This window comes from Dromiciops gliroides, chromosome 2 (assembly GCF_019393635.1).
Source record: "Dromiciops gliroides isolate mDroGli1 chromosome 2, mDroGli1.pri, whole genome shotgun sequence".
NCBI lineage: Eukaryota > Metazoa > Chordata > Mammalia > Microbiotheria > Microbiotheriidae > Dromiciops > Dromiciops gliroides.
The window spans coordinates 689,679,648-689,706,946 of NC_057862.1; the positions used below are offsets into that span (position 1 = coordinate 689,679,648).

At 52.6% G+C, this 27,299-nt stretch overlaps 1 protein-coding gene across 3 annotated transcripts; it reads left to right on the forward strand.

Moving 5' to 3' along the window:
* LOC122744081 (STAM binding protein) lies at positions 1–26,870 on the forward strand. 3 transcript variants are annotated; one of them, XR_006355046.1, is made up of 11 exons: positions 1–145; positions 4,255–4,472; positions 13,217–13,292; positions 13,702–13,797; positions 15,314–15,671; positions 18,884–19,008; positions 20,015–20,152; positions 24,205–24,317; positions 24,887–24,986; positions 25,426–26,453; positions 26,541–26,870. XR_006355046.1 is itself a non-coding variant. In XM_043989417.1 (10 exons), exons 2-10 carry the CDS (start codon positions 4,270–4,272, stop codon positions 25,480–25,482), a joined length of 1,266 nt encoding a protein of 421 aa, XP_043845352.1. In that variant the 5' UTR covers positions 1–145; positions 4,255–4,269; the 3' UTR covers positions 25,483–26,870. The 3 variants fall into 3 exon arrangements, 2 of the variants coding, with proteins under 2 accessions (XP_043845352.1, XP_043845353.1); XM_043989417.1 differs by having other exon boundaries at positions 25,426–26,870; XM_043989418.1 differs by lacking the exons at positions 1–145; positions 4,255–4,472 and adding an exon at positions 12,539–12,865 and having other exon boundaries at positions 25,426–26,870.
* Positions 26,871–27,299: the final 429 nt, after the last annotated feature.

Here is a 27,299-nt window from a genome sequence, read left to right on the forward strand (position 1 = left end):
GGTGAGGCGTAGCGGAGGCCCCTCCCCCCGAGGTCGACGCCGGACGTGACGTTATCCTACGCGTCTCCGCCGGCGACGGGGGCGGGGCCCGGAGCGAACTAGAACGAGGCTGGGGGAGGCCCGGACCGCGGAAGCGGAGAGGCCGGTGAGTGGGCGCGACCGGGAGGGGGGAGGGGGGAGGGGGGAGGAAGGGGGCGGGGGCGGGGGACGCGGCTCCGTCTGGTGGCCTGCGGCTGCCCTGCGCCTGGTGTCTGTCCTCTCTGAACTTGTCTCTGGCGTCTCTGTCCCCGCCTCTGCCTCCCCCCCATAACAAAACTCCCGTGGCTCCCCATTACCCCCGGGATCCAATATAAAACGTCTCAGTTGATTTCGTAGCAGCTGGGCGGCTCAGTCCGTAGAGCCCTGAGTTCAAATCCAGTCTCCCTGGGAAGATCACGACTCCCTGGGTGCCTCAGTTTCCTCATCTGTAAAACGATCTGGGCAAGGGAGAATCTCTGCCAAGAAAGCCCGCGTGGGGTCCCGGGGACTGGGACACCAATGAAACGACTGGACAGCACTTTGGCTTTTCGGGCTCTGGCCCCCGCCCCCCCCCCCCCCCGCACGCGGGGCGCTGAGCCTTGAACAAGACCTTCCATCGCCCAGGCTCGGGCGTTGTTCCTCGCCGACCCCCTGGCTGGCGCCCCCTCCTCACCTCCGTCTCCCGAGCCCTCTGGGATGCTCGCCTGTCATTTGCACGCGCTTGTTTCACTTCGTCTCCCCGAGGACCGTGAACAACTCGAGGGCAAAGACCGTCTTTGTCTCTCTCTGTCTCGCCTGGCACGTAGGTTCTTAATGAAGACTGGCCGGCTGATGTTCTCATTCAGCGACCGCCTCTTGTCCTAGTCCGGACAATAGGCATTTTTCATCTATCTCCTTTTTCTCCGATGCACCGTGGAGTCGGGCTCCCGAGTGGTCTTTGACGAAGCCCTGTCCGAGTGCTGTGGGACTCCATACGGTCACGCAGTGTCATCCTCAAACAGCACGAATCATTCCCACCAAGATCTTTATAAAATAACCTAACGATACCTTTTGTTTTTACCTCACGGTCATCTCTGGATAAAGTCTGCTTTTTCTCCTCCCCCAGCATTAAATAAACTCTCCCTTGTTTACTAGAACCAAACCAGTTGATGATGCATGAGACCTTCTCTACCCATCATCCCCTGCTCTGCCCCCCCCCACCTCTCTGCCATGAGGAGGGAGGTCTTTCATAAATTTTGTCTAGAGATGACAGAGTAGTTGGGCCAGTGGTTGCTGATGCTTTGTTTTAGGGGGTAACACCATCCGTGATTTTCTTTTTGTTTAGTCCTGAGTTCCCCTTGGAGATAGCTAGCTTTCAAACTCATCCCTGAGTGCTTTCAGAATGATGTCGGTCCATACTCAGGTCTAACCACATTTTGTTACTTTTCTCCTCTGTCCTTGCTTGGGTCTAACCACTTTTTGTCACTTCATCTTCAGTCCCATTTCTCCTTTTTCTTATGCTGCACAGGAGACTGAACTGAGGTGCAGAGTAGAACATGATGGTTCCGCTCTTATAAATGGGGAGGTTTCAGAGATGATATCACAAGCCTGTCCCAGTTGTTCTGTTTTCCATCTTTTGGATATTCTCCTTCCCTAGGATCACAGACTTACCACTAGGTGGACCTTGAGAGATCTCTTAGTTTATCTTATTTTGCAGACCCAGAGGTTAAGTGACTTGCCCAGAAGGACACACGTTAATAAGAAAGTACCAGGCTAGATTTGAACCCAGGTCCTCTGATTCTAGTCTTTACAGTATGTATATGGCACTGCCCAAGTTTCATCTGTAGGTGACCTTAGTTGGGTGCCCCCCAAACTCTCTGCAGCCATATTTATTTCTAAGCACTTTTACAAATCCCAAATGATTTGTTTCATTGAAAAAGACATTTGAAATTAGTGTGACTTTGACGCTGAATCATAGCATTAAGACTTGAAGGGGCCCTCAAAGACATCTAGTCCAATACCCTCCTTTTACAGAGTGAAAACTGAGGCTCAAGCAATGACTTGTCCAAAGTCCACAGGGACAAGGCTGTGGTGTCTATGAACTGTCAGTTACCAGCTGCATGACCTCTGCCAAGTGCCTTTTGCTCTTATGCCCAGTTTCCTCATTGGTAGAAGGAAGGACATTGTTTAAGGGATATCTGAGGCCCCTCCCTACTCCCAACCAATGCTCCCACAGCTGGACTAGTGAACCTTCCAGCAGGACTTGTGAACAGGGTATTGGGGAAAGTGTGGTGTTTGGCTTGGAAAAGAGAAAGCCTTCCGGTGGGGTCCAGCATCAGTCAGTGTATGAGAGGAAAAGGAGCTGAGGATGAGTAGGATGGAGAGGGCATCTCGTTTGGGGAGAAGCGGAAACAAGGCTAAAGTGGTAAGGCAAGGCCAGTCAATAGAAGACAATGAATGGAGCACCGGCCCTGGAGTCAGGAGGACCTGAGTTCAAATCCAGCCTCAGACACTTGACATTTACTACCTGTGTGACCCTCGGCAAGTCACTTAACCCCAATTGCCTCACCAAAAAAAAGAAAGGGAAAAAAGAAGACATTGAATGCCAGGGTGAGACCTTATAACATTATAGATCTTTAACAGAGCAAGCTGGTAGGTCGAGTAGTTTAACTCACTGGCATTTCCGTCTAGTTTGAAGAGCTAGCCCACCTTCAAAAGGGAATTTCAAAAATAATCCCAAAGGTGTTTTCAGTCCTGAATGCTGTCTGGGTATCATAATCTTGGCAGTAATATCTTCTCTGTTAAACCTACTTGGGGCCTGAGGCAGAAGACAGTGTGTTACATTCCAAGGTAATTACCTGTCCTTTTGCTCTTCAGAGATTACTTAGCAGAGACCAGCTTGATTGGAATCAGGCTTTTAAGACTAAAATTCCTTCCTGTGCTAAGATGGGTGATGTTGATTCAATGGATAGGCAGAGGAGTAACAAGCCATGGGGTCAGAGCTGGTTCTTCTGCTTACCCCTGTGCCCAAATTTACAAAATCAGCCACAGAGAAGTCCGGCTCCCAGAAGACTCAATAAAATGATTAAGCTTCCATACCCTGACAGCTCACAGTGAGGAGAGACTGAAGAAACTGGACACTGTTCCTGCCCTTGATATCAGGGAAGGGTGTGAGCCCTGTGCTGGTGAAGGAGGGGAAAGGGGAAGCGAGGCTTCTCTGTTATGCCCTTCTTAGTTCTGCCGCTTGAGAGGGAGATTTGAAATGCCAGCGTTCCTCCTTTTCTGATCCCAGAATCTCAGGGCAGAGACCATCCAAGACAGCACCGTCTGAACACTGCTATAGCACACTTCCGGAATGTTGGAAGGGACATCCCTGCCTGAAGCCTAAATTGCCCTTTCTGAAATTCTGACCCATCAACCTCAGCTTCTCGGCTTCCCTCGGGCCAAGAAGAACAAGCCAGACCCTCCTCCACAAGACAGGACCCTGACTAGCTGAAGGCGACTGTCATGCCCACATCCTTCCTAATAGTGATGATTGGTTCTTCAAGTTCTGATGTCTGCTCATGGACAAGAAGATGGGAATGACTGATACTTGTCAGCTAATGCCGCCAAACATTTCTCAGGCAACTAGAGAAGGCTAGCCGAATGTTGGTTCTGAAAAAGATCTGAGGGTTTTAGTGGACTGCCAGTTCAGCAGGAGTCATCAGTGCTACAGGAGCCATCAGAGGCAAGGCCATCCCAGGCCGAATCAATAGGAATACTGTGTAGGGTGAGGAGCTGACAACTGTGAGTCCTCCTTGTACCCTCGCCTGACCACACTGGGGGTGATCCTGTGACAAAGGGCAGGGCTTTCAGAGGAGGGCAGCCTGCTGGGAGAGGGCCACAGAGAGACTGGGAGAACTGACCGAGTGGGGAAGTGTCTAATAAAGAGCCCGTGTGTGGAGGGCTTAGCCTCGTTCTGCCTGACTCCACGAAGATCAGCTGGGGAGAGTTGCAGGGGGACGTTTGGCACAGCAACCCTTTCTTCCTCAGGTGAGTCCCATGAGATAATCACTGGAAGGCACCTACCCCAGTGGGGGCGAGGAAAGACTTCTGGCCACTGGGTCTGTTCAAAATGGTGATGGCCTTCCTTGAGAGCTTCCCAAGAGGGGTTCAGGTCCAGGCTGGACTACTGACCCTTCTGGGGAGTCTGTGATTGTGAGGGGGAGTCCGGTGGACAGTCTCTGAGCACCATTTGCTTTCTCTTTTCCCCTCCAGGACATCCTGGACCTGATGCCTGACCACGGGGATGTGAGCCTCCCCCCCGACGAGCGGGTCAGAGCCCTCATTCAGGTGGGCAGTGCAGTGGAAGTCAACGAAGATGTTCCGCCCCGCCGGTACTTCCGTTCGGGAGTGGAGATCATCCGCATGGCGTCCATTTACTCTGAGGAGGGCAACATCGAGCACGCCTTCATCCTCTACAACAAATACATCACGTAAGAGCACCTGTCCCTCACCTCCCCTGGGAGCCAAGCTCCTACCTCAGTGCTGTGCCTTCCTCTTGCTCACTGTCACGGGAGAACCAATTTTGCAGCATGAATGCATCCTCTTCCTTTCTAGTCGATCTTCCTGTGGGAGGTCATATTTCCATTGAACTTCATATATCAATAGCATCCATTGCTCAATTAACAAACATTTATTAAGCACTCACTGTATGCCAGGTACTCTCCGGGGGGCTGGGGCTGCCAAGACACAAACAGTTCCTGCCCTGAAGCCCTCCAGAAGCCTTCAAGGGGAGGGAGAGTATTTATCATGTGTGAAAAAATAGCAAGAATGGCAGAGTAATTGCAGCGTAGAGGTCAGAGGGCACTAACAAAGGGAGGCTGGGGCTCTGTGGCCAAAGAGCCTGAAATGCCAAACCCAAGCTGGTGCCTCATCCAGGAGGTGAGAAGGAAGCCCCGCAGCTTACTGTGTCCTGGAGTGTGGCAGAGATTGGGAGAGCCCTTAGGACCCGGCTGTGGCCGGGGCAGCGCCATGGCCCAGCACTAGGCTGGGCAGGCTGCTGGATTGTTGGCTGGCAAGGGCTTTGGACGTGGCCATTCTGGGGTCGTGGTCTTCAGGAGCCCCCGTTCTCCTGGCTTTGAGACTAAGTGGATTTGATGGGCTGGTCTCCTCTTAGCGGCTTGTTGGGAAGAGTCCGAATGTAGAACTAGAAGGGTTTTTAGATACCTTGTCATCCGCCCCTTCATTGACAGATGAAGCTGGGCTGAGGGCTAAGATGTCTGGGTAGGAAGTTGGGATGGGATCCGGCTCCTGGTCCCTTCCCTCGCCTTCTCTTGGCCTCCCAGTCAAGCTCTAGCTGTCCCCCAGAATCCTGCTTTTAAATAATGGAAGGAAAGGTTCGCTTCTAGGTAAAGGTCCAAGTTCACAGACCCCCTGAAATCTCTCCATGGGCCTCAAGTGAAGAAAGACTTCCCCCTTTTTCTGGCAGATAACCTACTGTGTCCTTTCTCTCAATCACCCCATTTATGGAACACCACTTACTATGAACAAGGTGCATGGCATATCCTGAAGCCAGCCCTGACACTTAAGGAACGAGACAGTGTCCTAGAGGAAGTTCAGTATTATTCATGAAAAAATGAATAACGTGGAAGAGCAGGAAGTGTGGTGTAATGGAGAGCCCTGGACGGAATCAGGAGAGATTAGCGTGTGAATGCTGCTCTCCACACTCACCAGCTGTCTGAGTCTGCTTCCTTTTCTATAATAACCCGTGGCACCTCCCTTACAGGTTTTTTCCACAAGGAACAAAGGAGATATTTGCTGCAGGGCGTCTGTCAGAATTCGGAGTGCTCTGTAATTCCGACTTATTAAAGATATGAGCCTTCCAAATCAGGAAAGAAGTCGGGGCCTCACTCCCCTGCTCCCCTCTCATTTGTCTTTTCCCTTTGGTCCTTTTCAGTGGGCACCTACCCATTGGCATGAGGCAGTGCACATGGCACATACAGCACACACAATACAGTGCGCATGCACACAGCACACCCAACAGAGCACACATAGAGCATGCACACACAACACATACAGTACACACACACCCATCAGTCTCTCTCACCTTGTCTTTACTGTATTTTGATCACATTTCAGTAGAATTGTTTTTCTTTGTAACCCTATGTATTTTATTTTAAGCATTTAGAAACATGCTTAGAAACAGATCCATCTCGCCAAACAACCTAGAAACCTCTGCTGTGGGTACAGATTGTTCCCAGGAAGGCCACCAGACAGACCCTCCTTCAGAGACACTTTTCCTTCCCAAGTCAGGATCATTTGCATGGGCCGCTGCGTAAGAGCCGGAGCTGGGGGAATCAGAGCAGCTTCATGGACAGAGCCTGGAGCGGGTCACTTGGCAGAGTCCATGGCTTCCCCATGCTCTGCAGGGAGTAGCGTTTCATCTCCTCAGGGCTCCTCTGAGAGCCTGCAGGTGTCCGTGCTAGAGGAAGGTGGATCTGTGTTTTCTGGGCAGTCTGAATAGAAGGGGTGACAGAGCACCAGAGTGGTTCCCCCTCCTGCAAGTGGGGCTCCTGCCCAAGAATCAGGCGGGTGGGCATCAGCAACATCACCTCGACTTTTACTTCAATGTAGAAATTCTGAATATTTCTGAATATGATCATTCACATTCCTCTGGTGCTTTGGGGTTTACAAAGCACACTGCTCGCAGCAGCTTGGTGAGGTAGGAATCAATTCTGTAAACATTTATTAAGCACCTACTATGTACCAGACACTGTGCTAAGCATTTGAGGCTACAAAAAAGAAAGACAGTCCCTGTCCTCAAGGAGTTTACAGTCTACTGGGGGAAGACAACATGCAAAAGGAAGCTGGAAAGGGGTTTGGGGCATCAGGGTCCATGAGGCCAAACCAAGCAGAACTGTAGATGGGAAGGGGGGAGAGAGCTGAGGAGTACAGATCCCGGCCCTCTCTCGAGGAAGGAGGACAGAAATCAACCAAGTGATGACCAGGCATTTATTAAGCACTCACTGTGTGCCAGGCTCTCTGGCTTAGTCTGAGGATACCTGTGGAGTAGATGGGAGACCATCTCACAGGTACTCACAGGTGGGGAGACGGTGGGATTAAAACCAAGCTCGAAGGAAGCTAGGGAAGAGGTAAGGGAATTGGGGGTTGGCTGACTTGTCTTTTGGCCAAGTTCTCACAGATAGCGAAGAGCATTTATCAAGCACCTGCTGTGTGCCGGTCACTGGGAGAGGTTCTGGGAATGAGACCCTCCCTGCTCCAAAGGGGCGTAAACGCTACTGGCAGCCTTTCCCCCCACCCTCCCCCCACTTTAGAATCAGAGAACTTATCATTGTACCCCCAGGCCCAGAGAGTCTCAGTGGCGGGTCTTGGTCAGGGGGTCCTCAAGGATATGGGGCCTCATCTACAAATCCAGTGCTCTTTCTCCTGCCCCACCCTTAAGGAGATCTGACTTGGAGCTGCTGGGAATGCCCCCCACTTTCCTTGTAGCTCCTGCCAGGACCCTGACTCCAACTGCAGCTAGGTTCCAAAGCCAGAGCTCTTCACCTGGGGTCCAGAGTCCGTGGGCAGATTTCAGAGAGTCCGTGAACTTGGATGAGAAAAAACAAACCACGCCCTGACCTCTGTTTGGGTTTCCTTGGTAATCCTCAGCATTTTATTTTATGCATTTTAGACCTGATGGTGACAGCAGCCCATGGCCTGGTCAGCCTGACTGCCCAATGGGGCCAGGACCCAAAGGAGGCTTGGTCTGAGCGCCAGAGACTTTAAGGAAGGCAAGCCGAGCCTCCCCCGAGGGGAGTCTGTGGTTTCCCAGGAGACCCCCTCCCCCCTGCCCCCGCCCTCTTCCTCCAGGAATGTACTGCCTTGTGTAGACCCGAGTCGGAGGAAGGATCCTCAGCAGGATAAATTCAGTGCATTTTTCCCTGATTAACACGAGCAGGAGCTGCTTCTGCCATGGACACTTTCAAAGCTTTTTATGGGCATTGGGGGAACTTACAGGGAAGGGAATTGGAAGGAGTGAGGCAGTTCCTCTCCGGGCTCTGAGGGCCTCTTACAACCAAATGCTCTTCGTCACAACGTGCCGCTCGCCTTCCGCAGCCCCGCGGCCTCTGGCCCGGAGGTGCCTTTGCGCCGCTCTGGATCTTTTCTCTTTTTTTTCTCTTTTCTCTCTGACAAGTTTGTCCTCCCTGGGCCCCGGTCAGACATGACCCCACTGCGCTGTACACATCTGTTTGCGGTGGGGGCCGGTGGGAGGCCCTGGCCAGTGAAGAAAGCTCCAGCGATGGCCTAGCAGGCAGAACCCTGGACAAGGCATCAGGAAATGGGAGCACAGAGCGACCTCGGTGACCTTGTGGTCCAACAGCTGTGGAAGAAGAATCCCAACTGTGACTTCTGCTTGGAGATGTCTGCGAAGGGGAGGCTGCACCTCCCTCTGCTGGCCTCAGCTTTGCCCTCAATCAGTTACATGACTTCCCCTCCCTGAGCCTCAGTTTCCTGGGTCTGTGGGATGAAGAGGATGCTACAGGTGATCTCTGATGCTCCTCCCACCTGTTGTTCAGTCATGTCCAACTCTGTGGCCCCGTGGACCACGTGGCAAAGATACTGGAGTGGTTTGCCATTTCCTTCTCCAGCTTTGGGCAGGGGTTAAGTGACTTGCCCAGGGTCACACACCCAGTATTATTTGTCTGAGGTCAGATTTGAATTCAGGTCTTTCTGGTTGCAGGCCAAGTGCTCTGTCCACTGTGCCACCTACGTGTCCCTAAGACTTGTGGGTACTATTTTCCCATTAAGAACTTTTCTCAGGGGGCAGCTAGGTAGCACAGTGGATAAAGCACTGGCCCTGGATTCAGGAGAACCTGAGTTCAAATCCGACCTCAGACACTTGACACTTAATAGCTGTGTGAGCCTGGGCAAGTCACTTAACCCTCATTGCCTCACCCCCATGCCCCCCAAAAAAGAGCTTTTCTCCCAGTGACTTTGGGCAAGTCACTCCCTTGCTATGACCTCATTGTAACTTTACTGTTCCCCCTTTTTCAAGCTTTTTCATCAGAGTGTAAGTGCTTCAAGAGAAGGAAACAAAAAAAAAATTAAAAAAAAAAAAAGAGTAGGAACCAGATTGTCTTAGGGTTTTGTTCCTTCAGGGCTCAGCACACAGGACATGAAGGATTTATAAGTGATCTCTGCTGTGTGCAGTGGGGGCAGCAAGAGGCCAAAGACACAGTCACTCCCCCTCAAGGAGTACAGCTGCAGGGCAGGCCTCTTACAGCCTCAGCTGCTTAAAGGCAGCTTCCTAGGGGAAGCCACTAAGGCTCTTGCAGCAGAGGTTCTGGCCGTAAGACTTGGAGGTCTGGGCCACGCCATAGATGGGCTGCATGGCTTTGGGCCAGAGATCACCTTTGCTAAATGCAAGTCCCTCAACTCTGGGTCAGCTTCGAGATGGCCACATTTTCAGCCACAGCAATTCTCTCTCTCTTTTTTTTTCTTTTTCAGGGCAATTAGGATTAATTGACTTGCCCAGAGTCACACAGCTAGTAAGTGTTAAGTGTCTGAGGCTGGATTTGAACTCAGGTCCTCCTGACTCCAGGGCTGGTGCTTTATCCACTGCATCACTGAGCTGCCCCCGGGACCTCTTGTTTTATAGATGAGGGAGCTGAGGCATGGGATGGAAGACAGGGAGCGAGTGTCTCATACAGGCTTCGAACTGGTGACTGGACCGCTTTGCATATAGTAGTCACTCTATAGATGGTGAGCAAGCGACAAACAGGCTCTAAAGAACTGCCGTAAAGTCTGTCAGAAATCCTGAATGTGAGGTCTTACAGGAGTCCTGTCTGCCTTTGTTTGGGCCTCTCTGCATCCCTGTCCAAGGGACTGTTTCAAGTGGAATTGGAATCGCCGCTAAACTTGTTCAGAGGGTGATTAAGCAGTCCCCTGCAGCAGGGACCGATCCTGGGCTGGGCAAGTTTGCAGCCCTTCAGCTGCTCCTTGTTGGGTGCCTGTGCCAGATCTCAGAGTGGCTCGGGGGCCCTCGGTCCACTTCCTCTGCCTGCAGCCCCCTAACATTTCCCAGCGATCCCCTGGGGCAGCCCCAAGTCCTTCCATTGTCCCTCCACTTTCAGTCAGTGTTTGCCCCCACAAGAGCCCCACTGCCACCTGGTTCATCGAGGTCCTTATCTCCCGCCCTTAACAGCCTTCTCTTCTTCCCCTCGGGTTCATCCTTCTGCTGCCACACTGTTCTCCACAAATGCTTTCAGGACGGCACCTTTGCTGACTAGACTAAGCCTGGCATTCAAGGCCCTTCACCCTCTGACTCTAGCCTGCCTTCGTAGTCCTGTTTCACATTTCCTTCCTTTACCTGTGCCGCTCTAGAGTGAAACTGGATTGTTTTCTGTTCTCTGAACATGCCCTGCACTTTCTCACCTCCAAACCTTTTTCTTTTGTGTGTGTGCGTGTGGGGAGATGATGAGGTTTAAGTGACTTGCCCAAGGTCACACAGCTAGTAAGCGTCAAGTGTCTGAGGCCAGATTTGAACTCAGGTCCTCCTGACTCCAGGGCGGGTGCTTTATCTACTGTGCCCCCTAGCTGCCCCCATCACCTCCACACCTTTGCTTACGCCGTTCCCTACTCCAAGACTTCCCTCCTTCCATTTTGGCTTCTCAATATCCTCATTGTCCTCTAAGGCTCAGACCAAAATCCCTATTAGTTCTAAGAAGCCTTCCCTGCCCCCCCAGCTTGAAAGGATCGATTTCTTTCTTGTCTGACCTTTCCCGAGCTTTCTAGTCTCCTTTGTGCCCTATGTGTCTGCCCTGGCTAGATGTTGCTCCTTGAACACAGATGTTGACATGTTATCTTTGTGTCTGTCCCAGTGGACAGCAGGGAGTAAGTGCCTTATGGATGCCTGGGGAGTGAGGGCAGATGAATGTACACTCTTACGGTCAAGGGGCGTCTGCCCGAGGTTCTTGGCACCCTCTAGACAGTCACTGCTACAGTCAGGGCTTCCTGGAGGTGGTGGCATCAAAGGAGAATGAGGATTTTGATGAAGAAGCATGAGCCAAGAGGAGAAAGTGAGCGTTGGGGAATCCAGGAGGATGGTTCAGCTTACCTGGAGGATGTGCTTCTCCCTCGGCTGGGCATTGTGCACTCCCTGGCCTCGTGTGGGCAGCAGGTGCCTGAGCCCCAAGCTGTGGTGCACGTTGGAGTCCCCGAGGCAGTGGGGTGCTCCCCACTGCCCCCCACACACCCCTGCACGGGCACGTGACCTGGGGCCTGTCACTCCTCTGGAGGCCTCAGCAGGTGTTTTATCAGTGGCGTGTGTGAACCATTCTGTTAAGGTCACTAGGAGAAAATGAAAAGGCCAGACAGACCTCAGACACATGAAGACGTCCCTTCTCTCAGGGGCTCCCGCCCAGTGGGAGAGAACCCCTAAAACGGGGTGGGGGGGCACATACCCGCTGTCCAGTAAGAAATGATGAAGCCCATCTTAACTCAAGGGTTTGGGAGGAGCTCTCTGAGGTCCACCCTCCCATAAGAGGAAGGGACATGGGAGTTTCAGAGCTGATTTGATCTCGTGGGATGCTGAGTTTCTAGAGAGAGAGGAGCAGCTAAGTGGGAAGTGATGAGCTGTCTGTCTGGGCCTACTCTTAGTGGTCTGCCTTGGTGTAGTGGTTAGAGTTCCAGGCCTAGAGTCAGGAAGACCTGAATTCAAATCTAGCTGTATGACCCTGAGTGAGTTACTTAACCTCTGTTTGCATCAGTTTCCTCGTCCGTAAAATGTGGATAATAATTAGACCTACCTTCCAGGGTTCTTGTAAGGACCAAGTAAGATCATTGTAAAAGGCACTTTATAAATGATGGCTGTCATCATCATTAAATAGAGCTTGTGGAAGGAGCTCTCTGATGTCAGCCCTTCCGGTCAGAGGCAAGGAGAGGTCTGAAGGGCAGGGAGTAATGGGGCAGTGCCCCTCACCTCCACTCCAGCCCCATTATTGTCCCCATTTTACAGATGAAGAAACTGAGGCAGGTGGTGACACAGAGTGTCTGAGACTACAATTGATCTCGGGTCTTTCTGACTCCGGTCTATCTTTCTCTCCTTGGCACTGCCTGAATGCCTAGAGTGTCTCCCATTTCCTACGTAGGTATCTTGTGTGCACACAGCTGTTTGTCTCCGGATTGGATTGGGAGCCCCTGGAGGGTAGGGAGCAGGTTTTTGCCCTTCTTGGAGAGGCAGCAATTGCCCCAGTCAGGGGAGAGGACTCAGGCCGGTGGGCAGGGGCACCCGGGCTGGCCCGTTTTGGGCTGTGCTCTGCTCCCAAGGTGACAGGCAGGAGCCTTTGCTTCTTGCCTGCTCTGCTGGCCCCGGGCCAAGGCTTCGATCTCCTGCCCCGGCTCCTGAGGGTGGAGCGAAGCCCAGCCCAGCCTGCCCGGCTCGGGGATTCCAGGGCCATTGGCAGTTCATGCTCCAGCTGTTTGTTTTGGCCTCTGCTTCTGTTTATTTGGATTCTGTCCTGTTCGAAGCAATCCCCGTGAGGTTCTCCAGCATGGCCGCTAACTGCTGGAGGCCGATTTCCTTGTGGAGCCAAATGGAGACCCTTATTGGGCATTTCGGAGGAAGGCTGTCGTGATCGCTTCCTTATGCCTGGAGTCAATAGATCTCCCAAAGGCTGGCATTCGATTGTGGCTGAGGAGGTCCGTCCCTGCCCTCTCTTCATTTGGAGGAGAGCCGAAAGCAGGCAGGAGTTAACCTCTCCTTCTCCGGCCCCTTGTTTCTCAACAAAGAGAAACTTGCTTTGCAGAGCACACGGCCTGCTTAGGCATAGTCCCCATCCTGTACATCTCTGATGCCGCTGAAGGAGAACAAAGCCCACGTAAGGTAAGGCCCCTATTGCGGCAGAGCCCAGGGCCGGCCAGAATCCAGTCGGCACCGTGGTCACGGAACCACATCCTGAAAAATCCCTTTTGCCAATTACTTCTCCCTTTCAGAAACACATCTCGTTGCATAATCCAAGAACCTTTGGCTTGGAGCAAATGTACTGCCACTGGGACAGGCTCGACTCAGACTCCTTCGTGACTGGTGTTGGCTTGTTTGTGTGGGCCACCGGCCTGACCAGGGCCCTTTGGGAGGAAGGCATTGCTTGCGTGTCCTGCTCTTGCCCACCAGTGCCAATGCTGACCGCTCATCTTCTTCCAGAAGGCGTGATCAGTGCACTCTGTTCTTTCTTAGGCTTTTTATTGAGAAACTACCGAAACACCGAGACTATAAGACAGCAGTCATCCCTGAAAAGAAAGACACGGTGAAGGTAAGCTTGCTCACCCACATGGCGCCCCCAGCGCTGCCCTCCCAGGAAAGGCTTCCCCCCCTGGCATTGGCTCAGCCAGTGTGTCGCGCCACAGCAAGCCAGCACCAAGCTACTCTTTTGTTTGTTTTGATCCGTCACTCTTCCTCCCCCTCCTCAAGAGCCAGCCTTCATAGTAAAGAGGTTTAAAAAAGAAAAAAAAAAAGGAGGAAGGGGGTGGGGGGAGCAGAACTGATCAAAATCATGACAAGGTCAGAGATCCACCTTCCGATGGGCTTCTCAGCTCTGCAGAGGAGCCAGGGAAAGGCCTTTTGGAGGGCTTTTGGGGAATCTTAGTAATTTTCTGAATACCTTCCTTAATTTGTTGTTGATGCTGTGCCCCTTAATGTCCTGTCTCTTTGTTGTGTCCCAGAAACTAAAAGAGATCGCCTTTCCCAAAGCGGAAGAGTTGAAGAAGGAGCTGTTAAAGAGATATACCAAAGAATACGTGGAATACAATGGGAGGAAGGTCAGCACGTCCTAAGACCAAAGGAAGCCCCTGGGATTAGCGAGACCTGACCCAGTGAGAGCAGTCATGGTAGCTCACATGTGTCTGTAGCATCTTTTATCTGTCATCTCATTGGAGCATCACAAAAACCCTGACGGGCAGGTGCTGAAGAAAATGAGGCAGGAAGGGATAAGTGATTTGCCCAGGGTCATGCAAAGCAGTAGCTCTCCGAGGCTGGAATTGAACCCAGGACTTGCTGATTCCAAGCCTGGTGCTATCTGCACTCCCCCCACTCTGTCATGGAAAAGATACTGGAGTCTTGGAGTTAGAAAACTTGTGGTGATAGCCCAATGACCGTTTGCTCCTGGGGGCCAGTCACCTCTCTGAGCCTGCTTCCCTTTTGTAAATAAGGAATACATGGCCACAGTAAATGCAATAGGAATTAAGGGAAATAGGGATGGAGTCCTCAAAAACGTTGGGCGAACCTTGGATTGGCAGAGAGGAGGGGTGCTCAGGAGAACTAACAGCGTGATGGGCCCGTGAAACCTAAGCAGGGGAGGGGGCAGTTGTCAGTAGTGTGCCCAACACTGTGCTAAGTGCTGGCATCACAAAGAAATGCACAAGTGGTCCCTCCCCCCAAGGAGAGAACATGCCAGTCATTAGTAGGTACATGGAAGATACACACAGAGTGAAGAGAAGGTAGCTTTTTGTTTTGTTTTGGGGGGTTTGGGTTTTTTGGTTTTTTGCAGGGTAGTGAGAGTTAAGTGACTTGCCCAGGGTCACACAGCTAGTAAGTGTCAAGTATCTGAGGCCAAATTTAAACTTGGGTCCTCCTGAATCCAGGGCCGGTACTTCATCCACTGCTCCACTTTACTGCCTCCAAGAAGGTAGCTTTAAAGAGAAAGCCTCTCACAGTGGCCAGGGGCAGGGGCAGGGGCAGGGGAGGAAGGCAGGCCTCTTGCCCATCATGGGCTTGGAACTGAGTCTTGAAGGAGACCAGGGATTCTAAGAGGCTGGGATGTAAAGGAGGACTCCCAGCACTAAGGCAAAGGGGCAGAGATGAGAGATGGATTGTAGTGGGCAGGGGACAACGAGTCTGCCAGGGTGGCCAAATCATCGAGTAAATGGGAGGGCAGAGAAGGTAAAAACATTGGGAGGGCTGGAGCTTTGTGGAGATTGTAAAGAGCTTCAAATGCCCCCAAAAAGAACTTTATAGTTGACGCTAGAGGTAATAGGGAGCCACAGAAACTCAGTGAGAAGGGGGTGACATGGTCAGAGACATGCCCGTTGGCAGCTGAGTGTAGTGGGAAGAACCTTGGGGCAGGGAGACCCCTTAGAAGGCTGTTGGGTTAGCTCAGTCGAGAGTCTATGAGGACCAGCTCTAGGAAGAAGGGGGTCTACAAGAGAGGTGCATGGGTGGTGGGGATGGGGTGGAGACACAATGAGGAGCCCAGTCTAGCTGGAGTTGAGCTTCCTGCCTCTGTTGTGCTGAGGGTTGGGGTCACTGGAGAGTGAGCCCCAACCACTTTCTTTGCAGAAGAAGGAAACAGAGGAGTTTGCTCGGAACTTGGCCATCCAGCAGCAGCTGGAAGAGGAGCGACACAGGGTAGCCCAGCAGAAGCGGCAGCAAGCAGAGCAGGAACAGTTCCGCGCCTTTGAAGAAATGATCCGCCAGCAGGAGCTGGAGAAGGAGCGGCTCCGGGTACTGCAGGAGTTTGGGAAGCCAGATGCGGGTCTCGAGACTCCAGGTGGCCCCCTGGTGCCTGGCGTAGAGAGGCCCCCAACAGATGTGTTTCCTGCAGCACCTGGCCTCCCCAGCCCTGGAGCTGCACCAGCCAAGCCCCCCACGGTGGACAGGTCCTTGAAGCCCGGAGCTCTGAGCAGCCCAGAAAATAGTGAGCCTCCTTGTTGGTTCTTTCTCTGATCTCCATGAGAGAACTGGGTGGGCGTCATCAGAGGAGCCTCCAAAAGAGGGGCTAGGTTAAAAATGGCCCTGATCCCCCTGGTTAAGAAGATTGGTTGGGAGGCAGCCAGGTGGCACAGTGGATAGAGCACCAGCCCTGGGGTCAGGAGGACCTGAGTTCAAATCCGGCCTCAGACACTTACTAGCTGTGTGACCTTAGGCAAGTCACTTAACCCCGTTTGCCTCACTAAAAAAAAAGAAGATTGGCTGCAGGGGGCAGCCAGATGGTGCAGTGGATAAAGCACCAGCCTTGGATTCAGGAGGACCCGAGTTCAAATTCGGCCTCAGACACTTGACACAGGGTCAGCTGTGTGACCCTGGGCAAGTCACTTAACCCTCATTGCCCCACAAAACAAAACACACAAAAAAAGAAGATTGGTTGCAGAAACCTACTTGAAAAATCCCAGCCCCTTGTTGCTACCTCTCTTGTGCTGCACATTAGTCTTTGTAGCTATGAAGGCACTGGAAAATGTGGCCTTTGGGGCAGCCAGGTGGCGCAGTGGATAGAGCACCGGCCCTGAATTCAGGAGGACCTGAGTTCAAATCCGGCCTCAGATATTTAACAATCAAGCTGTGTGACCCTGGGCAAGTCACTTAACCCTAATTGCCTCACCAAAAAAAAAGAAAAGAAAGAAAGGAAAATGTGGTCTTTGCTCTCAGCTACATGGCTAGTGGGGAACCCAGTTGCTTTTCCTACAAACTAGAGAAGGGCTTGTCTCAGCATCCTTGGCGTGAGAGCCAGCACTGTTGGGGAAGAACCAGGGGATTATGGAGGGAGTCTAGTTTTTCTCACTCCATCCATCGTCCTTTCAAAGGGGATTCTGCACTTCTGAGGCTCCATCCTGCCCCCTAACTGGTTTGATTTTTTTTTTTTTGGTAAGGCTGAGGAATTGTTTTGCCCTGAAAGCCCTTTTGATCCCTCAAGGGCCTCAGCCAAAATAAACATTCTGGACAATTAGGTCAGGAAAACAGCTCCCGGCCTTCTTCCCTTTCTTTGCCCTACAGTTCTGGCCTCACTGGTTCCCTTGTTGAATGGGGCTTACAGGAAGAGCTACCTGAGATGGTGCAGAAAACAACAGGGACAGAAAGCAGGGGCGTGCCGTTGGCCCGGAAGCCCCTGTCCCTGCTATCATTTAAGGAAAATCCAGTGAGATTCAGGCTGTCAGGTGTCCTGGAGCCCCAGTTAAGGAAGCATTACATAACGAATTACAGAAAGATGCTTAGGAAAAGGGAGCCTGGAAGAACTGTTCTGCAGATCCCCAGACTGTCCATCATTTGGGCTGCATTGGTGAGCTTCTATTCATTTGAATTTTATGGAGAAAATGCCAGATCACCCTTGGCTTCTCCTCCTGTTTTGTTACTTTCTCAGGCTAATGACCAGCTGGCCCTGAGTTGAGTCTTGTAGGGCTCTTCCTGACTTAGGGTAAGAGTGATAACGGCTGCAGGGGACAGTTGCTTTACAGAGTATGAGATGTTTTTCACCCTTCAGTGCTGTGAAGTACTCACCATAGATAATATTTTCTCCATTTTTCAGATGAGAAAGCTATGGTTCAGAGACCAGAAGTTATGTTCCCAGGGTCACACAGCAGGCTAGAGGCTGGGAGGCGAGAGTGGACTAAGCATGAGCATTTATCTAGAACTTCATTGGGTGCAGAACTCCTGACACACATCATCTCTGATGCTAATGATAGCCCTGGGGGGAGGGGCTGGTCATTACCCCCCCCTTGATAGATGAGGAGTTAAGTGACTCACCCAGAGTCACCCAGACAATAAGTATCTGAGGCAGGATTCACACTCAGGTCTTCCTGACACCCCAGTCCAATGTTCTTTCCACTGTAGCACTTCCTCTACACATACTTGTCAGGTGCTTTCTGGGCACAAGGCTGAGGGCCGGGTGCTGGAGAGACAAAGAGGAAGAAGGTGGACAGTGTCCCGTTCCCCCCCACCCCCCACCCCGGGAGCTTGCAGTCTAGTCCCCGAGATAGAACTTGTAGGGAACGAGAGGCAGCGAGTGCTGGAGGATGGTCAGGGCAGGTCTGGGGTGAAGGGTTTGCAGACAGGCCTATGGAGGACATGGCCAAGGGAGCCGAGCAGGAAAGAAGAGGAGGAGCCGCTGCAGGCCGCATCTCGGCCCAGGGCCCCTCATTGTGGGATTTGTGAGGGCTGGGGCATCTCTTGTTCTCCAGGGATACACAAGAGAAGCAGGCCGACTTAGAGCACGGACCGCCTTCTGAGCATCTGCACATCAGAATGGGCAGGGTAATTACCCGCGTGAAAGCCAGTCTCATTGGAGACATACCCTCAAAGGGCCGTCCTTGCCCACCGCACCCCCAGCAGTACTGCCCCGAGTCCCCCTGGAATGGGCTCCTCTGGGGAATTCGCTTCAGAGCCTAAGACTTGAGCAGTCTTGGAATCTTGGGTTTAGGTTAAGCCCCAGCCTTTTATCTGAATGGTTCTAACCTTCGATGATCAGCCTGGGCCCCTCTGTGTTCTAACTTGCTTGGAGCTGCCAGAAATAAGTAAATGGGGAGATAGGTGTCCCCCAAAGTCACCCCCTCCTGTCTTTTTTTGGGGAGGGGGCAATGAGAGTTAAGTGACTTACCCAGGGTCACACAGCTAGTAAGTGTCAAGTGTCTGAGGCCAGATTTGAACTCAGATCTTCCTAAATCCAGGGCTGGCACTTTATCCACTGCACCACCTAAGCTGCCCCTCCCCCTTCCTGTCAAGGGGCATGCTGGGGGGACAACAGTCCCTTTCACTGGTTTTTAAGTCTCAACAATAACAGAAAAGAAAAGTCTATAAAAACATGGCCATTCAGTGAAATGGGACCATCTCGATTTGGGTTGAGGGATTCTGGGCAGCTGGACTCTTTCGGCATTCATACAAGCAGCTGAACCCTTTGTGGGTGTCAGCGGCGCTAGAACAGACCTCTGGTTTCAGCCTCCGTTCTGTTGGAGAAATGTACCCTGGGTGCATAAGGCCAAGGAGAGGAAAGAGGAGGTGTCAGGGCCTGGCCTCCCCTTTGAGTGACCTTGGCTTTGGTAGGGCTTTGGTAAGCTCGATGAGCTCCTGCAGCCCAGATGGCCCATCCCTCAGAGCATCTTGCTTTGTAGCCTCTAACCTTTCCCCTCTCACCCTTTGCAGTGCCTACAATAGATGGACTTCGCCATGTGGTGGTACCCCAGATGCTCTGCCCACAGTTTCTCCAGTTGGCTGATGCCAACACTGTCCGTGGTGTGGAGACGTGCGGGATCCTCTGTGGGAAGCTGGTAAAGCAGACCCCTCCCAGACCTCCCCTCAGCAGCGGCCCTTTGCCAGAGGTCCCAGAATGATGGAAAGGGACCGCAGAGGTCACCTAATCCAACCCATGCCTGACCCCAGACCTACTGGTTGTGGGGGCTCCCAGCCTCGGCTTACAGACCTCCAGCCACAGGGGAGCTTCCCCCCTCCCAAGGCCGCCCATTGCTGTTTGGAGAGGCCTCCACGATCCAGGCCTGCCCTTCATGCTGGTCCCCCTCAGGATTACTGGAAATCAGAAATGTTAGAAATGGGGCCCCCTGAATGTGGCCATTGGACACATTTCGTGACTTAAAACAGACTCCTCACATGGGCTCAGAATCCTTCACCCTCCAGTTCTTTCCTAAGTTCCAAGTCATTGGCATCGTCAGCAGAGATTTAGCAGATGCCCGTGGTGATGTACATAAAGGATGCCCAGAGAGTGGGCTTCTGTGTTGCTGCTTTGGTGACTGTGCAAGGGTGCGGCCTTACACCTGGCGTGGAACCCAAGTGTGAAGCTGGAGGCACAAGGGGTGGGCCACACTCTGTGCAAGACGGCTGTCCTCAGGAACATAGCTTTTCTGTCTGGGAACCAGGGGGTTCAGGGATTAGACCAGGAGCTCAAAACCTGGGGTCCAGGCACTTGTTTTTAAAAAATATTTTGACAGTTGCATTTCAGTATATTTGGCTGCTTTTGTACTCCAGTGGATTCTGTTGTACATTTAAAAATGTTTCTGAGAAGGAATCAGAGAGGTCCGCCACACAAAAGCCTGTCACGAGCCCCCAGGCCAGATGATCTCCTAGTTCTCATTCAGCTTTAGCGCTCTAGGGCTTGGCCCATTTGCCTGGACCTCAGGTTCTGTGCTGGGGCATCGTGGGAGGTGAAGCAGGGATCAGGACCCCCGGAGCAGGCTCCGCTCACCTCTGCCGAGCCTCAGGTGCTGCCGCCCTTGCCCGTCTGATGATTGCAACTGTTTCTTCCTCCATCTCCTCTGACAGATGAAGAATGAGTTCACCATCACCCACGTGCTCATCCCCAAGCAGAGTTCCGGACCCGATTACTGCAACACGGAGAATGAGGAGGAGTTGTTCCTCATCCAGGATCAGCAGGGTCTCATCACCCTGGGCTGGATACACGTAAGTGCCACCTACAGCCCTGCCACCCTCCCCACATTCTGCCACTGTGGGTCTGTCTGATCGGGGGGCTGGCGCTAGCCAGAGTATCAGTCAGTCTCTCCCTGGGAGCGCAGCATCAAAGAGCCACGCTCAGAAACCAGGAGTTAAGAGGAGGGCCATCGAGGCCAGGCCGAGGGCTGCCTCAGGGAGCGGAACCTCGCCAGATGTCACGGGTGGGCCCCAGGCCCTGTGCCCACACAAAGGAGGTGGTGTTTGGGGGTACCGCCTCCCCATGGTTTAAGTGAGCCCCACACGTGGCCTCCTTTCTCCATTCCAGTTGTTTGTTCCCACTGCCGGGAGTACAGATTCTTCCTCTTGCTCCCCGCTCAGTGTGGCGCATGGGATCATAGAAGGGACACTGGAATTGGAGGCTGGAGAGACCTGGGTTCAAATCTTACCCAGCAGGCACTTATCAAGCACCTACTCTGGGCCAGGCACTGGGGAAGAAAGATGGAAGAGAACAGCTGGGGGATGGTTTTTGAACTGGGTTTTTAAAGAAACCAGTGGTTCTCCATCTGTGGCTGAGGTGAGGAGGTGCCCCAGGCACGAGGGACAGGCTGCACAGTCGGGGAGGCTGAGATGGAAGGGCCTGTCTGAGGAGGGGCAGGAGGATGTGGGCCGAGGGGCTCCGTGTAGCCAGACTAGGACAGGCTCTAAACGTCAGACAGAGGAGTTTGGAGATGATCCTCCAGGCCCAGGGGGCCCTTCGTGAAGGCGACCACGCGGCAGACCTGTGCTTTCCTCACCTCTCGGCCCCTCTAAGCCTCAGTTCATCTGTAGAATGGGGATAATAACACCAGCACCTCCTGCTTCACAGAGTTGTTGAGAAAAACCCCAGGTCCGGGAAGTGGAGGTAGAGGGTGACCACACCCTGACCGGCTCCAAACCAGCCCCGCCTCTCCCTGACCTGGAGCCCTGCGGGGGATGCAGCTCCGTCCCTCCCCTGTGAGGGCTCCCTGGGGCCCTGCCCTTGGCCGTCTTCCCACTGTGATGCCACCGATTTCCGGGTTTGAATTGTCCGTCCTGGCTGGGGATGCTTAGATTCTGGCCTCTGTCCTTGGTTTCTCTCCCTGTGTCCTCCTGGCTCCCCTGGCCTCCCCCTGCCCTATTTCTCTGAACAGCCGCTGTTCTTCCAGCCAGCCAGACTTGGCGTCTTTCCTTCTCCCATGCTCGTGACTCTTCACCTCAGTGTGTCTTTCCAGGCCCACAGACCAGCCTTTTCTCACTTCATACCCAGGCCACTGCGAGAACCTCTCACCTGTGTTTTCTGCCTTTGGTCTCTCCCACCTCTAGTCATGTGGCCACTGCTAACAAATGAGCCTTAAGAGTATTACAAGGCTGGCCGTGCGCTCAGATCCCTGGGTCACCAGCCTCCTCTCTTCTTATGCCCACCATGAACCCTGTCATCCAGCCTGCTTGGCTTCCAGGCACTCTCTTCAATACACTCGAGGTGGGCAGGTGGGAGCTGGGTCCGGCCGAGCGTCGGGATGCCAGGACGTCTTTGGAGACGTAGCCAGCTGCGCAGTGGGCTCAACACGGGCTGGCCCAGACCCCGAAAGAGGCCCCGCAGGGAGGCTTCTTCTGTGGCCAGCATCCTCCCCCAGGGCTCAGGCTTCTGCCCTCCATCTGGCTCTCTTGTTTCTGCCCTTTCTCCAGTCCCAGCTGCCTCTCAACAGCTTACCTGGGACCCTCCCTCCCTAGCTTCTGTCTCTGATGTCCTCATGTCCATCCGGCTTTCTGCTGTGCGTCTGTGCTGACCCACCTCAAGATGCTTTCTGTGTTTGAATTCTGGCTGCCCTCCCATTTGGGCCTATGACCTAACCCGGCAGAGATAAGAATGGCCTTTTGTAGCCAGAGGTCCTCATGTCCACCCTCCCAGCTCACTGAGACTTTATGAGGATCTGCTGACCTGTCCCTCCCCTTGGTGTGTGCTAGCCCTCTCTGGCAAGTCGAGCCTGCCTAGGAATATTTGGGTGCCCCATACCCCATGAGGTTATCTCTTCATTTGAAATCCGGGGGGCACAGAGCTAGATGGCGCAATGGATAAAGCACCAGCCCTGGATTCCTGTGTATGCAGGACCTTGGAAGCTTAGCCAAGGAAAGCCTAGAAAAGGGGTTTGAAGTGCTATCAGAAGATAAGATATGGAGCAGCTAGGTGGCGCAGTGGATAGAGCACCGGCCCTGGAATCAGGAGGACCTGAGTTCAAATCCGGCCTCAGACACTTAACACTTACTAGCTGTGTGACCCTGGGCAAGTCACTTAACCCCAATTGCCTCACCAAAAAAACAAAAAACAAAAAAACAGAAGATAAGATGAGGCCCACCAGGGCAGACTGGGGCCTACATTTGCCTTCATCCCCACTGACTGTCTGTACAACTGCAGATTCTGCTTTGAGAAAAGTCTGTGATGACACTGAGAGTATTCCCTTTTTTCCTTTCTAAAAACTTGTGTATTGAACCTTTATTGGGCTTCTAGGCAGCACCAGGCCTGGGGTCTGGAAGACTTGAGTTCAAATCCGACCTCAAATACTCACTAGCTGCATTACCCTGGGCAGTTCACTGAACCTCTGTGTGCCTCAGTTTTCTCATCTGTAAAATGGAAATATGAACAGCACCCACCTCCCAGGGTGGTTGTAACAATCAAAGGAGATAATAATGGCACAGTCCTTGGCACATAATAAACACTCTGATGACTAATTTCCGAATCTATGCTTGCCCCTGCACATGGAGCCTTCTCTTGTAAACAAGAAGAAAGGGAGGAAGGGAGGACCACTCTTGACATGGTCTTGATACCTCAGCCTTTTCTCTTCCCTCCTTTCCTGATCTCATTCACCGGCATCCTTAGGGTTAGCTGAGGTGACTTCTGCCCCTTCCCACCTTCTCCTCAGGAGATCTCTTTCTCTGTCCATTTGTGTATGTCTCTCTCCCTCCCCTTCTATTTTTCTCCCTCCCCCCTCTCTTTCTCTGTCTCTCTGTATCTCTTTGTCTCTATTTCCCTCCCCTTCTCTCTTTTTCTGTCTCTATCTTCCTCCCCCTTTCTTTCCATTTCTGTCTCTCCCTCCCCCCTCTTTCCCTTCCCCTCCCCTCTCTCTCCCCCTCTTCTCTCTCTCTCTCTCTCTGCCCCATCACTCTCTTTCCCCCTCTTTTTCTCTCTTTCTCTGTCCATGTGTGTCTCTGTCTCTCTGTGTCTGTCTCCCTCCCTCTCCCTCTATTTTTCTCCCCCCTCCCTCTCTCTCTCTCGGTATCTCTGTCTTTGTCTCTCTTTCCCTCCCCTTCTCTCTTTTTCTGTCTCTGTCTTTCCCCCTCCCCTTCCCTCTTTCTTTCCATTTCTGTCTCTCCCTCCCCTCTCTTTCCCTTCCCCTTCCCCCTCTACTCTCTCTCTCCCTCCCTCTCCTTCTCTTCCCCCCCTACACACACACACCCCCATCACTAGGGCAGTGATACACTTTCAGAACCAAGCAAAAGAAATGGCAGAAAACCCTCTTTTTCACCACAGACTTGAGTGAGACCCTGCTTGTGGAAACCTTCCTCCTTGGCATCCTTCTGCCTCGGACTCATGGAACAACCTCTGGGCATCTTTCCCCAGAAAGGACATGGACCCTCTGTCCAGACCAGCTTTGGCTTCCTCCCACTCTCTGGTGTTCTGGGTCTTTGCATCTGCCCTCAGGCAGTGCTGAGACAGCACCTCCCAGCCCCAGCTCATCTGAGCAGGTGCCACATCTTCATTTGCTGCAGAGCCCAGGCCAGGGAGCTCGGGAGGTTCCGTGGGCACCTCGGCTCTAAATGAAGTTTCTTTGCGGTTTGGTGCTTGTTCTCCTCTCTTCACACGGCTTATAACCTACGAGAGAAGGTGTTCCCTTTCTCAAGGGCCTATTTATCAGAGTATGAGTATCGAAGTGATTGGCCGAGCTGCGTTGGGCTCTTGCTCCACTGCTGACCTCAGTGACTGAGGAGCCTACCTTCAGGAGCCCCGGCCCACCAGACTTTCTCTGCCTCTGTCTCTCTGCTCACAGACTCACCCCACGCAGACAGCTTTCCTCTCCAGTGTGGACCTGCACACCCACTGCTCGTACCAGATGATGCTGCCCGAGTCCATTGCCATCGTCTGCTCCCCCAAGTTTCAGGAGTGAGTAGATGAAATTGGTCTGGGGGGGGCAGCTAGGTGGCGCAGTGGATAAAGCACTGGCCCTGGATTCAAGAGGACCTGAGTTCAAATCTGGCCTCAGACACTTGACACTTACTACCTGTGTGACCCTGGGCAAGTCACTTAGCCCTCATTGCCCTGCAAAAAGAAAAAAAAAAAGAAATTGGGCTCTGGGTATTGGTCCACTGCGTGGAAGGGCTCTACACGGGCCCACTGTCCCTCGAGACTGCCAGCAGATTCCGTCCTGCCGCACATCTGTTGGCTTTGTCCATGAATGTGTGGGTACCACAATGAAAGTCCCTTTGGGGAGGCTTAGCCAAAGGAAAGCTGGAAAAAGGATGGGAAGAGTGTGCCGGGAACCACGGCATCCCTTCTCCCCACAGCATTTGTCCTTGGCTCTCCTCCCCTGCGGAGGGGCCGCCTGGGTGGGCAGGGAGGGCTCTGTGGCTCTTGCTTTGCCCCAGTTTGCCAGCAGGGACCCGAGTGGGAGAGTGAGGAGATGGGTGTCCAGGCACGCGGGGTTCCCCAGTGACGCTCTCGGCTCATTTCAGAACAGGATTCTTTAGGTTGACGGAGCACGGGCTGGAGGAGATATCTTCCTGTCACCAGAAAGGATTTCATCCGCACTGCAAAGACCCCCCTCTGTTCTGTGTAAGTGTGGGGGTGAGCAAAGGGGGGATAGGTCCATGAGCCGCTTCCACAGTGTCCTCTCCCGGCTAGCCCCTGAATCATGCCGGGCTCCACCAGACTAGCTCGGGCCGGCCTGCCTTTGTGTGGGCTCAAGCCCATCTGGGACAGAAGGCTCCTCTGCTCTGCCACTGTGTCTCGTCGCTATAAAAGCTGCCATCCACGGGGCGGCCCAGGAGGGCTGGCAAAGGCCATCCTCCACTCTCCTCCCTCCCGCCGGGCCTGACCGCCTAGGACCCCGGAGAAGCTCAGGGCCCAAGAGGGCCCGGCGGAGCTTCTGCACCACTGCCCAGGCCGCGGGCTGCCCCTCCCCCCATGTGCCCACAGCTGATGACCGGACCTGGTGCTTTTAAAGAGAAAGAAGTGGGCAGCGCTTTGAGGCTTGTGCTTTCTCCCCTTACAGACCTGCAGTCACGTGACCGTTGTGGACCGAGCCGTCACCATCACTGACCTTCGATGAAATTTTGGCCTTAACACCTTCCGGTTACTGTAAAAGATCTCTCCGTGGACTGTAGCCCCTTCTCTTTGTTCTCCAGAAGTGCTTGGGAGCTTCAGGGGGAGGTTTGCCTTTAGATGGAGGGGTTTTCTAACCAAAAAAGGTGTCAGACATCAGCGGAGGGAGAGCTGGTTATTCTGGACACGATTCTGGGGTGGGGATTTACTGATCACACTAATCTAACTTCTCCGTCCGTCTCTAACTTAGCTCTCCCTCCTTTCTTTTTCTTTGCTCACTGGTTGATTTGTCTCCAGTTGAACAGACTGAGGGCATCTGTATGGGCAGAACGGGCGTCTTTTCTGCCACACTCCTGTAATTTATGAAGGGGTTAAACGTGCGGACACTTTAAGAACATGATGCCGCGTCTTCTTGCAGGGACTCACTTCCTTTAAGGAGGTTGCTGACTCTGATCCCGGGGTGGAACAGAGCCAGGGGAGGGCAGAGGAATCTGACCAGGTGGATCAAGAGAAGACGCAGTAGCCACCAAAAGCTTTTGTGCAGCTGGCCAGAGATATTTTTGTTGTTGTTTAACAAATCTTTCCAGGGAGGTTTTTTTCCCTAAAATAAAGTGAATTAAATAAATGCATCCATTAGCTTATGCTCTGGAGTAACTGGCTAGAGCAGGAGTGCATGTGTACTGTTAGAAACAAAGGCTCGGGCCTCAGGCCTGGGAGAGAACTGGGGCAGCCTCACAGCGGACATTTGGCCGCTGTCACTTCTCCCCGTCCCATCATGCCTTTTCTTCTGTTTCCTCCCAAGCCAGAAAATCTTTTGCAAGGTGTAAGAGAGGTGCCCCTTCCCAGGGATGTGAAGACTTTATTGGACCTCAAGGAAACCTGTTCGATTTAGCCTTTTGTCTAGACTGCCATCTTGTATCATCTCATGCCTCAGCCACTCTCTTTGGTCATATGTCCTTGGCCTATATTGTCTCCCAAGTAAGGGTAGTTTGGAGCTGCTGTTGACTTTGTGTCCTTTTTGTTTAAAAAAAAGTTTTATTGATGCCTTTTGTCTTTACATCACAGTTATTTCTGGGAGTCCTGCTCCCCCAGCTCCACTTCCTCCAGAATTGAGCCTTCCCTTATATCAAAGAAAGAGCCCATACAGTGAACTCAGCTGACAACATCTACAACTCTCTGCCCTGGTGGTTGCCCACCTCTCCTAAGAGGAGGGAGGCTCAATACCATGACTGGTCTTTGGTCTTGTTTGTTTGGGTGTGGGGGGTTTTGGGGGGTTGTTTTCAGAATTTTTCTTCCTTTTATCAATATTTTATTTACATTGTTGTTAGTCATTGTATATCTTATTGTTTTGGTTCTGTTCCTTTCTGCATCAGTTCATACAGTGTTTCCACTTTCTCTGAAGTTCTCGTATTTGTAATTTCTTAGAGTCCAGTAGCATTCTAGTATATCCATATGCCAGTGTGTTCCCCCCATTAGTGGGCACCCTGTTTGCTTACAGTTCCTTGTGACCACAGAAAGCACCGCCAGTGATATTCGGGCACATGGAGAGCTCTTCTCTTCGTCTTTGACTTCCTTGGGATGTCTGTGCCCTGTAGTAGGGTGGTCTCGTTGAAGAGCAATGTCGTGGTGTTTTGGCATAAGTCTGCTTGGTGGAGCGAGGTAGCTGTGCCAGTGCACGCCCACAGGCACTGGGTGTTTGTGTGCCTGTCTTCTTACAGTCCCTCCAACATCGACTATTCCCATCGCTGTCATTTTTGCCCGTGTTCATTGTGAGTCCACAGTTGTGCCTTGTCTGAACTGTCACAACCTCCTGACCGGACTGCC